General features: G+C 40.3%; 1 protein-coding gene across 4 annotated transcripts in view; it reads left to right on the top strand.

Annotated features, from left to right (window-relative positions):
- CIB4 (calcium and integrin binding family member 4) overlaps positions 1 to 5221 on the top strand; it is a 120872-nt gene extending 115651 nt beyond the window's left edge. For all 4 annotated transcript variants that reach the window (XM_007475955.3, XM_007475954.3, XM_001380222.5 and 1 more), the window contains exons 6-7: positions 2439 to 2527; positions 5013 to 5221. In XM_007475955.3, coding sequence (XP_007476017.1) covers positions 2439 to 2527; positions 5013 to 5043 — 120 coding nt within the window. In that variant the 3' untranslated portion in view covers positions 5044 to 5221. The remainder of the gene's footprint in view (positions 1 to 2438; positions 2528 to 5012) is intronic.
- Positions 5222 to 12067: the final 6846 nt, after the last annotated feature.

Here is a 12067-nt window from a genome sequence, read left to right as displayed (position 1 = left end):
ACCCCAAAGAGATAATGGACAAAAAGACTTGTACAAAAATATTCATAGCTGCGCTCTTTGTGGTGGCCCAAAACTGGAAAACGAGGGGATGCCCATCAATTGGGGAATGGCTGAATAAACTGTGGTATATGTTGGTGATGGAGTACTATTGTGCTAAAAGGAATAATAAAGTGGAGAAGTTCCATGGAGACTGGAACAATCTCCAGGAAGTGATGCAGAGCGAGAGGAGCAGAACCGGGAGAACATTGTACACAGAGACTAATACACTGTGGTATAATCGAACGTAATGGACTTCTCCATTAGTGGCGGTGTAATGTCCCTGAACAACTTGCAGGGATCCAGGAGAAAAAAACACCATTCATAAGCAGAGGATAAACTATGGGAGTGGAAACACCGAGGAAAAGCAACTGCCTGAATACAGAGGTTGAGGGGACATGACAGAGGACAGACTCTAAATGAACACTCTAGTGCAAATACTATCAACAAAGCAATGGGTTCAAATCAAGAAAACATCTAATGCCCAGTGGACTTACGCGTCGGCTATGGGGGGTGGGAGGGGAGGAAAAGAAAATGATCTTTAACGAATAATGCTTGGAAATGATCAAATAAAATATATTTAAAAAAAAACATACCATATTAGGTACCATAAAGAAGTAAGCTACATTCACTAGGCTCATTTTCTTGAATCATTTCTGCTTTCTCACTCAATGCTTGCCCTTTTAAGAGATGGGAGCAGTTGCCCATAGGGTCATGGTTCCAAGTTTGATCTTAAGGCCACAGAGTGAGTCTTTGCTATTTAAAAACCCAAACACTACTTTCTGTCTTAGTAACAATTTTAAGATAGATGAGCAAGAGCTAGGCAAATAGGATTAAATGACTTGTCTCAGAGTTACCCTGCTAGGGAGTGTCTGAGGCTCGATTGAGCCTTTGCTATTTGTAATTTTAGGGCTTTTAGTTGGATTAGCCTGAAGAATGGCCAAGAGAAATCATAGGATCATAGGTCCAGAGTTAGGAGAGATTTAATAGTTTATTTAATCTAAATCTCTCATTTTATAGATGATGAAACTGAGGCCCAGGGAAGTTAAGTGATTTGGGGTGGGATTTGAACCTAGGGACCTCTGGCTCCAGATTCAGCGCCCCTTGCACTGTACCTACAGGGCTGGCATATTTTGGCTCCAGAGTTTTCCAGGGTCTTGAGTGAAGACCTTGCCAAGCCTGTGACTCATAACTGATAGCCTGGTACTTAATGATAACAATCCCACTCCTGGATTCAGGTCATTTTCTAAGAGGTAGGAAAGTATCACACTGGACTTGAGTGTTCCATGACTCCCTTTCTCTTGAGGTATAGCTTACCATCTTCCCTGTCAATTATGTGAGAAAAAATCAAAGCTGTAACTAGGGGAGAATAACTAAGGCTTTCCCCCAGGGTACTGAAATGTAGACTATAATGATAGCATTTATATTCCTTCAGCAATAGGACAGAAACAACTGAGCTCCTAATTAACAAGAATTCTTTAAAGAAAAGGAAGCTGGGGCAGTTAGGTGACTCAGTGGATAAAGCATCAGGCCTGCACTCTGTAGAAACTCAGTTCAAATGTGATCTTGCTGGGTGACCCTGGGCAAGTCACTTACTCCCATTTGCAAAAATAAACAAAAAGGAAAGAAAGAAAGAAAAGAAAAGGATGCTGCCATCAGTCAACAAGCACTGACTAAATCACTACAGGGTGGAGAATACTTCCTCCTTGCCCCAACCTGACTATTTCTTTCTCCCTCCTTGGAAATGGCTTGGGATCTCTGTTGGCATTCCTCTTCCCAACCCCATCCCACTCCCTGGAATTAAAGTTTCATTTTGTATTCATTGTCCTGTGTGTGGAAATTGCAAGTTGTCATAAACATCCCCCACTCATCAATGGCGAAATTCTGATCCATGTGCCTCTCCGGGTTGGGGGCATGAAGGAGAATTCATGTAGAGAAACATATATGGGGTAAGAGTACAGGAGGATCTAGCTGGCCTAACAAAAAGCAGACAACACCAAATCCTTGTATGGTAGAGCAGTCAAAGGCTCATTAATTTGTACGGTTGCTTACTTAAAAAAACCAACCAACTCTAACCCATTTATCCCATATCCAACTAGCAGGTAGGCCTCCCTCTCCCAGTACAGTTTCTGGGGACTCTCAGGGTAAGGCCCCTTGGGGCCTCCATCCCAGTTTGGCTGTTGTAAATAGCATGGGGTTGCCAAAGTTCACACCTGAGGTAGCAGGTGAGGGCCAGGGTGGCCCAGCAGATGTTTCCTCTAAAACAGGGACTACTGGATGGCCCTGGAGGATTCCCGAACAAAGGGCCCAAGCCAGGGGCTTTTCCTCTACCCCTTCTCTAGCTTACTGTTTGTTCTGGCTCTTGGACCTTGCCCCCCAATTTCTTTTTTTCCCTATTACAGGTATGGTATGACGCTGACCTGGACAATGACCACATGCTGTCTTTTGCAGAGTTTGAACATGCCATGTCCAAATCCCCAGACTTCATGAAGTAAGGAACTTTACCCAGCAGTAGCTGGGTAGGGGAAGGGGGCAGTAGAGAGAGGGGAGAGAAGAGGGGAGGCTATAAAGAAAAAAGTCAGGGACCTCTAGTGTCCTTTTGGTCAAGAGAAAGAGATTTAAGTCCTTTGAGGACAGTTTTGTTGTTCAGTTCTTTTAGCTGAGTCTGACTTTTTGTGACCTCATTTGGGGTTCTCTTGGCAAAGATACTGGAGTGATTTGCCATTTCCTTCTCCCACAGTTCATTTTATAGATGAGGAAATTGAGGCAAACAGGGTTAAGTAATTTGCTCAGGGTCACATATTTAGTAAGTGTATGAAGCTGAATTTGAACTTGGGTCTTCCTCATTCTAGGTCTGGTGCTCTATCCACTGAGCTACCTAGCTGTCCTTTTAAGGACAGGTCTTAGTCTTTAGATTGTTGAGTAGATTCTGCCAGGTCACAAAGACTGGTCCTTTTCCTGACATTGAAAAAAAATATTGAATTAGTCATCCTCTAAAGATGTGGGAGAGCAAGTAAACAGCAAATCTCTGACTGGAGAAGAATGGAAACTGGATCCCTCAAGGTGAACTCTATTTTGTGCCATCAATGGAACATACATAGTCAAGCAGAGATCATGTAGCATAGCTAAAGCATCTGTATAGCTTCTCACCTGGCCCATGTCCCACTAGGTCTCTCACTGTGGTACCTTACCACCATCCTATGAAGTCAGCTATTCTGCTTCCTCCAATAGGAAAGGAAACTGTGGCATAGAGGCTTCTCAGTCTATCAATAAGTACAATGGGCCAGGACCTGTGCTAGGTGACACAGTTTGGGGGATACAAAGATGAATACACACTCCCTGCCCTTAAGGAGCTTACTTTCTAATGGAGGATTCAATATGCAAAAAATTGCACTTACAAGATATGTAGTTATAAATGGAAGGTAATCTCAGAGGGAAGGCACCAGCAGCAGGAGGAAGCAGGAAAGGCCTTTTGAAGCAAGTGGAATTTGAGTTGACTTTTGCAGGAAACCTGAGAAAATAGAGTTGCATTCTAAGCAAAGGAACGATTAGAGAAAGGTCAGTGGCAGAATGTAGAATGTTATGCTCAAGGAACAGTAAGAAAGCCATTGTTGCTGCATCATGAAATGTGTAGAAGAGGGTAAAAGGTAAGATAATTGGAAAGGTAGGAAGCTGGTTTTGAGGGCTTTAAAAGCCAAACAGTATTTTATGTTTGATCCTAGAGATACTAGGGAGCAGTTGATGGAATTTGACTGATGGGAAGGGGAAGGGAAGGCAACAATGGAAAATGGATTGGAATGAGGAGAGACTTAAGTCAGGGAGACCAATCAGAAGAATATTAGAGTGGTAAGACATAGGATAATGAGCATCTGTCCCAGGGTAGGGTGAGGCTATCCAGGCTTCTTCCAGGTTTATAGAGACAGAAGTGATAGGGCAGGAATTAGAACTCATGGGATCATAGATGCAGAGCGGAATGGGACCATGGAAGTTGCACAGTTCAATTCCCTGATTTTATATTTAGTTGTTTCAGTCATGAAACTCCATGGTCACTCTATGACTTCATTTGGGGTTTTCCTGGTGGAGATTCTAGAGTGGTTTGCCATTTCCTTTTCCATCTCATTTTCCAGATGAGGAAACTGAGGCAATCAAGGTGAAATGACTTGCCCAAGGTCTCACAGCTAGTTAGTGTCTGAGGCTGGGTTTGACTTCAGGTCTTCCTAACTCCAGGCCCACTGCTCCATCTACTTTACCACCCATATGCCCGTGGATCATAGTAACTCTGTTAATATTAACTATGTTATTCTCCACAGCAGTTGTTCCAAACTTGAAGCTTTCCATATGATGAAAGCTCTCTCTTCTCCCTTTTTCTTCATCTCACATCACTCTTTGCCTACTATATATTCCATCATTCCTGTCTTAGATGAAGAGGTAGACTGAGATATTCTTTCTCCTCAATTCTGCCTCTTAGTATCCCTGGCTTCCTTCAGGACTCAATTTAAATTCTGACTTCTGCAGGGGACCTTTCTGGGTCCCCCAGCTGCTAATGTCTTCCTCTGAGAGAACCTTCCATATAATCTAGAAATAGCTTGTATATACCTTCTTACATGTTTCCCTCCAAGAGCAAAGACTATTTTTTGCTTTTCCTTTGTATTCCTGGGGCTTAGCAAAGGGCCTGGCACACAAGTGATTAATAAAATGCTTGTTGAGTGACTTGAGCAAATCTCTTCATATTTCTGGGCCTCAGTTTCCTCATCAGTAAAACAAGGGACTGGGGTGATGAAATGATCTCCACAGTCCCTTCTAGCTCTATATCTGTGATGGCTATAATCCTATAAAGGGGTTTGGGGCTTCCAAAAGTATAGATCATGATCAGAGAGAATTAAAAACCAGAGATTATATATCTAGCCAACTCCATTAGAACAAGCAGAAATTCCTGTATTATCCAGCACCCTCTGAATATTCTGTTTTTCTTCCAGTTCCTTTCGGATTCCTTCTTGGGGCCTCTGACGGTGAAGCGGCCTTGCTGAGAACATCCTAAGCAAACGATCTTTGGGCTGCCACAAGGGAGACCTCTAGAATCCTGGCTACTTCCCTCTCATCTCTTGAAGTGGAGGGAGGGCTCTGTTTACAAGTGTATCTCTGCTCTTTTTTATGAGAATAAAGCTACAGACAGGTATTTTCCTTAGCCTTCTGCCTCACGGTTTCCTGAACCCAGGCAGTGTAACATGTTGGGAGGAAAAAGGCAGAATGGAATAAGTAGACTCAATTAAGTTGTATGTACTTGGCTACACAGTCCATCAAGTTTGTAAACTGTGCTACTGATGTTTAAAGACAATGACAATTTTAATTTTTTTAAAGCATTTACAGGAGCTTAGCAAGAATAATTGTTAAAACAATAAGCTACTAGGAAAATTAAGTCCCTTCTCATTTGGCCTCCAAATATTCCATTCCCTGTGCACACTCTACTCCACCCTCATTGGCCATCAGTCTTCCCTCAGCCCCATCAACCCTCATATCCCTGGCCTTCAAGATCTCTTTGCTTGAGGGAGTCCACCCGTCATAGAGTCTCCCTTTCAGATGAACTGATTTATTTTTGGCTCTAAATCTATGATCCTATGTAATTAGGATCCCTTCCATCTTCTCAATAAAAGGCACCCCACCATCACCACCGCAACACACACAGTGCAGCTGAGCTCAGTGAAATGTTAGGAGGAAAAAGCTTTCTGATTAAATTAATTCACACAGATGTGTGAATGACTGAGCGCCTCTTCACACAGAATGAGTGAGAGCCCCTTCACACAGAGAGCTCAAATGAGGCCCTAATTGGAATTTAAAGCACTGTAACCAGAATAAAGCAAAAATATTCTGGGAGTGGTTTTGGAGGTCAGGGGCAAGGGTGGTTGATATTCTGGATATGTAGGGATACCAGTAGGTCGGCCAGTTACCTCTTTCCCCACCTTATTCTTCTAGGCAATTCCTGCTTTCCATAGCTTCCTGAAAGAACCTACAAGACTCTCTCTAAAGGCTTCCAAGGGTCTTGACAATAGCTTCCACAGGTAGAGAAACACAGGAGGGGAAAGAGCTCTTTGTGTCTATCTTGGGCTTGGGCTTGGCACTTATATCTGGGGGCTTTTTGGACCTGTCAAGCCCAGAGTTACAAGGCATCTCAATCAAAAGGGGTTAAGATCTTGTAAGTGGGTAAAACTTGAACTTAAATATCAGAGATATGGAAAACATAAACCAAAACCATGTTAGCTAGAAAGAGCTGGCCTTGGGAGGAAAAAAAAAAGACTGTAGACGTAGAGGGGAGACAAAGGAAATAGAGAAAGGAGGAAAGAGGAGGGAGAAGTGGCATAGCCACTACATTACTCTAACTTGGAAAAAATTGCCATGAGCTAGAGAAGCTATTGTAAGGGAGTTGGGGTAAGGAAATGATTCCTTCCTTCCACAGGATCTGCACTCTTTCCTCTATAAAAGAAGGAAGACAGGAAACTGAACTTTGTAATTATAAAATGACCAAGCTTGTCCCTAGATGGGAAATGGAGAATTAGGGATGTGGAACATTTGTAAATACTGTCAAATTTAGTCGATGTGATTGATGCTCTGTTTTTCTAAATTGCCTTTTTTCCTCAATATTTTTTGTTCAAAAACATAGGTCTCTGTGAAGGGGAGGAATGAGGTCAATTAAGGAAATGAGTATTAATGAACCATTAGCAGAGTAATGGAAGACAATTTTGGAACTATGGCTCCAAAATCACTAACCCTGCACACCATTTGACCCAGTGATATCACTATTAAGCCTATACCCTAAAGAGTTGAGACAAAAAAAAAAGATCCAAATGTACAAAAATATTTATGGCAGCAATTTTTATGGTGGCAAAGAGCTAGAAACTATGGGAATACCCATCAGTTTGGGAATGGCTGAAAAAATTATGATATATGAATGTGACAAATTATTATTGTCCCATAATTAATGACAAAATGAATTGTTTCAGTGAAATCTTGGGAAGACTTGTGTGAATTGATACAAAGTGAAGTCAGAGGAATCAGAAACATAGTTTACACAATAACAACAACATTGTGCAACATCTGGGGCTACTTTTGCAATCCCTACTTGTGCTAACAAGGCAGGTTCTCAGAGGGAAGCTACTTTACCTTAGGGCTCTCTAGTATTAGCCTGGAAAGGTTGGGGATTGTCTTTTCTAGTAGTGTAGCTCAAAAGCTCCTACATTGGCATGCTTCCCAGAATGCATATCAAGTGATTACCAATTAGTAAGGCAATTTCCTTTTAGAAAAGAAGTAAAAGATAATATAGTTGGCTCAGATGATATAAATGCTGCCCCAAGTTCTGTGATATACTCTTCCACCAATGCATATGAGTCTAATGGAAAACAGGCTACACCCTAGATTCTTGCTATAAGCTGTTCCCCTTAGGCATGCTGTAACTTTTCTTCCAAGATCTTTGTAAAACCTTGATTCCCCATCCCATCCAACCTCTGCTTCCAGTGCAGCCACTGCCACCCCCCTGATCCAAGGATGCTAACTGCTGATGGGAAGCTGGAAATTCCTTGAGAATGTCAAAACTTACATGATCTTCCTTTAATAGGGCATTTGGAGTGGAGAGGGAGACTAAGGCTAAAGCATGTGAGTTGTCCTTTCCTCCCTCAATGTATTCCTTTTCAGGGGTTTAGCTGGAGTACTTTTTTCTCAATGATTTCTAAAGTCTCTGAGGCCTGAAATAACTCAATATTTTACAGATGACCCACAGGGCATAACCAAATTTCCTCAGTCTATTCAATCATATTTTTATACAACTTTACTCTCTCTGATTGATCAAGGACTTTTTCTAGGGATGTTTAATTTCAGAGAAAAGTATTCTCACTTCATAAATTTAAAAGGGCATAGCAGCTCATCATTTACTTTAAGTAGAGTGATTAACTCAACGCCACCCCTACAATTGTAAAGAAAAACAACTTTGAAAGACTTAAAATCTTTGATCAATGGATTAACACATCACAATTCTGGAGGATCAAGACTGATGATGGAGAATGGTACCCATCTCTTGATGTAAAAATAATAAACTCAAGTTATAGAAAGAGATAAACACTTTTGGATGTGACGGATGTTGGAATTTGTGTTGCTTAACTATGCATTTTTGTTACAAGGGTTTTCTTTTTCTTTCCCATTTCCATCATGGGAAGATAATAGTTGGGGAGTAGGAAGAGAAAGGAAACTAATGATAAGATTAGGGAGAGGGGAGAAAAATAAGTAAAGAGGGTCATTAAAGCATTTTTTCTTTAAAGTAGAGAATAAAACAAATGGAAGTACAGATAGAATTACAGACAGAACATTTTTGGATGTTACTTGCTTAACATTTTATATTTTAAACAGAAAAGCAAGCTATATATAATAAAAAATTCACACCTTCATGTATAGTCCCCATTTCTATTCTGTGTAGCATATGGAAATGATCTTCTTATTTACAAATTTAACATTTTTTCTTTTTGATAAAATAAATAACTGACTACTTGAAATTGAGACGCTTCTGAAAAACAAAATTAATGCATCTGTAATAAGAAGGAAAGTGGTTGAATAAGAAATTTTTTATAACAAATTTCTCTGATAATAATTTAATATCCAATATTATACAACAACACACACATATATTTTCATTTCTATCTATATCACCATCTCCAAAAGCTATTCCTCAGTGGTCAAAGGATATGAATGAACAGTCATTAAAAGAATTATAAGCAATTAATAACCATGTGAAAGAATGCTCCATATTACTAATAAGAAGATAAAGGCAAGTCAGAACAACCCTGAGAACAGCCAGTATTGAAGGGGTTATAGGAAGAGAGACACATCAGGGCATTGTTAGTAGAGCTCTGAATCCGTACAACTGTTTTGAAAGTAATTTTGATTTGTACAAATAAAAAAAATTAAACTGTACCTACCTTTTGATTCAGAGGTTTCACTACTAAGTTTATACTCAAGGAGGCTATTGATAAGAAGAAAGTTCCCATATGCACAAAAATATTTGTAGCAACACTTTTTGTGAAACAAAGAATTAGAGACAAAGCAGATGCCCATTGGTTAGGTAATGACTAAACAAGTTGTGGTACATTCATGTAATGGAATATTCCTGTGCCATAAGAAAGGATGAATATGATTAATACAGAGAAGCATGGAAAGATCTACATAAATTGATGGTAAATAAAGTAAGCAAAGTTGAGAAAACAATATCATGACAACAATAATAGAAGCAGAAAGAGCTACTACACACACATCAAAAGTGAATATTGCAAAATTATAGGAGAATTTCTCAAAATGAGAAGACAGGCAACTCAGTGGCTCAGAGTTAAGAAAGTCAGGCCTGAAGATGGGAAGTCCTAGGTTCAATCTGGCTTGGACACTTCCTAGCTGTGTGACCCTGGGCAAGTCACTTAACTCCAATTGCTTAACCCCTACAGGTCTCCTGTCTTGAAACTGATACTTAGCATCAATTCTAAGATAGAGGGTAAGGATTTTTTTTTAAAGAAGATATGAGAAGGCACCCCCCCCATCCCAATACACACTTCCTTTTGCAAGGGTGGGTAATCCACAAGTTTTGTATATGGCATATATTTTCAGATTTTTTTCAATGCATTTTTCAATGCTGATTTTTTCTTTTTGACCTTACAAAATATCTGAAATGGTAAGGGGAACTAGAGAAAGTTATATAAAAAGATAGAAATAAAATGAATTTTTAAATTAAATTAATATTATAGATAACAAATTGTTAAAAGAAGAAAGGTTACTATGAATATGGGGAAATGCATGTGAGGATGAGGAAGCTAGAGGACTGAGATTCCCCAATAAAATGACAGCATTGGGCTAGACTACCTTTAAGATGTCCTTGCTATTTCTATCTTTTTTAAGGTATATTTTATGTAAGATTGCTCTTAAAATGTTGAGCTATAAAGTAAACAATTTAGAGGCATCTTTCCTATCCCTTCAGTAAAAACTGTCTTTGGCACACTCAGAAGAGTTAGGTTATCAGGAGAAAAGCTTTCTGGGTTAAATTAATTCATGCAGATTTGTGTGAATGACCTTAACCTTCCCAGAGGTAGTCTTCAAAGGTCAGGACAAAGGCTAGAGAGCACAACTGGGATTTCACCACTGGGTGACAAAATATTAGGGGTTTTCCCAGGGCAATCTTCCATTTGATGGCCCCCATTATCAATGCTGCTTCCAGCTCTAGCTGCTTCTCTGAATTGGAGTTGGGTAGGGTGTGAGAATCCATTGTTTTAGAATAGTTTGTTGAGTGGGGTTGCATATCCTTTACACCAGTAGAGGGGACTATATTAGACAGCAAGGTGGTAAGAGCATCAGACTTGGAGTCGGGAAGGTCTCTCACACACACACACACACACACACACATACACACACAAATTCCAATGGCATATCCAAAAGTGTATATCTCTATATCTTGAATTTATTATCTCTCCATCAAGAGGTGGGTACCATTCTCCATCTTCAGGCCTGATGTGTGTGACCCTGGGAAAATTATGTAATCTCTCAGCTTCATTTCCTGATCTGAAAAATGGGGGATAAATAGCACCTATTTCACAGGGCTGTTGTGATGAGCAAATGAGACGTAAGTAAAGCACTTTGAAAACCTTAAAGACCTATGTAAAGATGATTATTTGTTCTAATGAAACATTAAGACCCAAGACACTTGGGGATTCTCTGGCTCCAGCCTTGCAGGTCCCAGAATCCAGAGTTATCTCTATCCCAAAAATAAGTATGCCTTAGCATGATTGATTCATGATAAATAAACTCACAGGAGACTACCTGGTAGAGCAGGGCACCCATTTCTTCATATTAGGGAAAGCATGCATAGCCTTAGAAGTAGCCACAACTTTTTGTCCCCTAGCTTTTCCTCTCCCATTCACATTCCCGACTTCTCAGTCACAGGATAGGTTTGTTCATCAGGCTGCTGGCTGTCCTTAAGCAGGCATTCTCATGCTCTAGGCTACCCAAGACATACTGGGGATGTAGGCTGGTTCTTAACAAAGATGATCCCAGCCCTCTCTTAGGAAGTAAACTTTGAGTCTAGGAAGAGTTCCAAGGAAAAGGGCATTCTCCAGTATACAAATAGGTTCTAGAATATTGAGGACTATAACTAACACTTTTGCCCCAGGCTCCACTTCTCCCACCTAACCCCACAAACAAGTAGCCTGGAAGGCATTTGGATGTATAATTCAAGATGTTCCTCATCATCAGCTTCAGAATTCATCATTTGTAAATTGCGCAAGAAACTAAAACCAATTTAGTTGAGTGGGAAGGTTGTTACTACAACATCTTTTAACTGCAGAAGGTGGGCATGTGTTCATTTTGAGACTCGTAAACTGGCACCCAGGGTCAAAGCACTAGTGTCACCCCATAGTGGTTCTGGGGATACACACATACACTCACACACATATATATGGTATACATATATACACACACATACCTGTATATATATACACACACACATTTCTCCTGCTCATTGTGATTGATTTTTGACCAGGTCCTACATCCTAGGTGCCTCTATGGGCAAATAGTGATGGACTATAATGACAGTCTGGTAAAATACAGATTCTTCTTCCAGTATTGCTCACTTTCCAGCTCCCTTCCCTAACACCCTTACCCCAATCCCAACACACTTACCTCTAGGCAGTGACCTAGTCCTTTCATTTGTTCTGGGAAACCATGAACATTTCCTTTGTTGTATGATCTAGTTCTTCTATACTTTATGTGAAAATAATGATTAGGAAAGCTTCCCTCCTAGTTTTTTTCCACTCTTTAATTTTATGATCTAATTCTAGAGTGTCTGTTTGATCTGGTGTTAAAGAAAATGGAAAGGTTTTTATGGGTTCAGGCCACTTGCCAATGGAAGTTCAGCATTCTAGCCCTCCTAGACATTCTTCTCTGTACCACACAGACTCAGTGGAGGAAGCCAAAGACATCAGGGGAAGATCTAATGTATTCTCTTGTTTTGTTCTGC

Source organism: Monodelphis domestica, chromosome 1 (genome assembly GCF_027887165.1).
Source record: "Monodelphis domestica isolate mMonDom1 chromosome 1, mMonDom1.pri, whole genome shotgun sequence".
Classification (NCBI taxonomy): Eukaryota; Metazoa; Chordata; class Mammalia; order Didelphimorphia; family Didelphidae; genus Monodelphis; species Monodelphis domestica.
The sequence above is the reverse complement of the archived record's forward strand: the minus strand, read 5'-3'. Positions and strand labels throughout refer to the sequence as shown.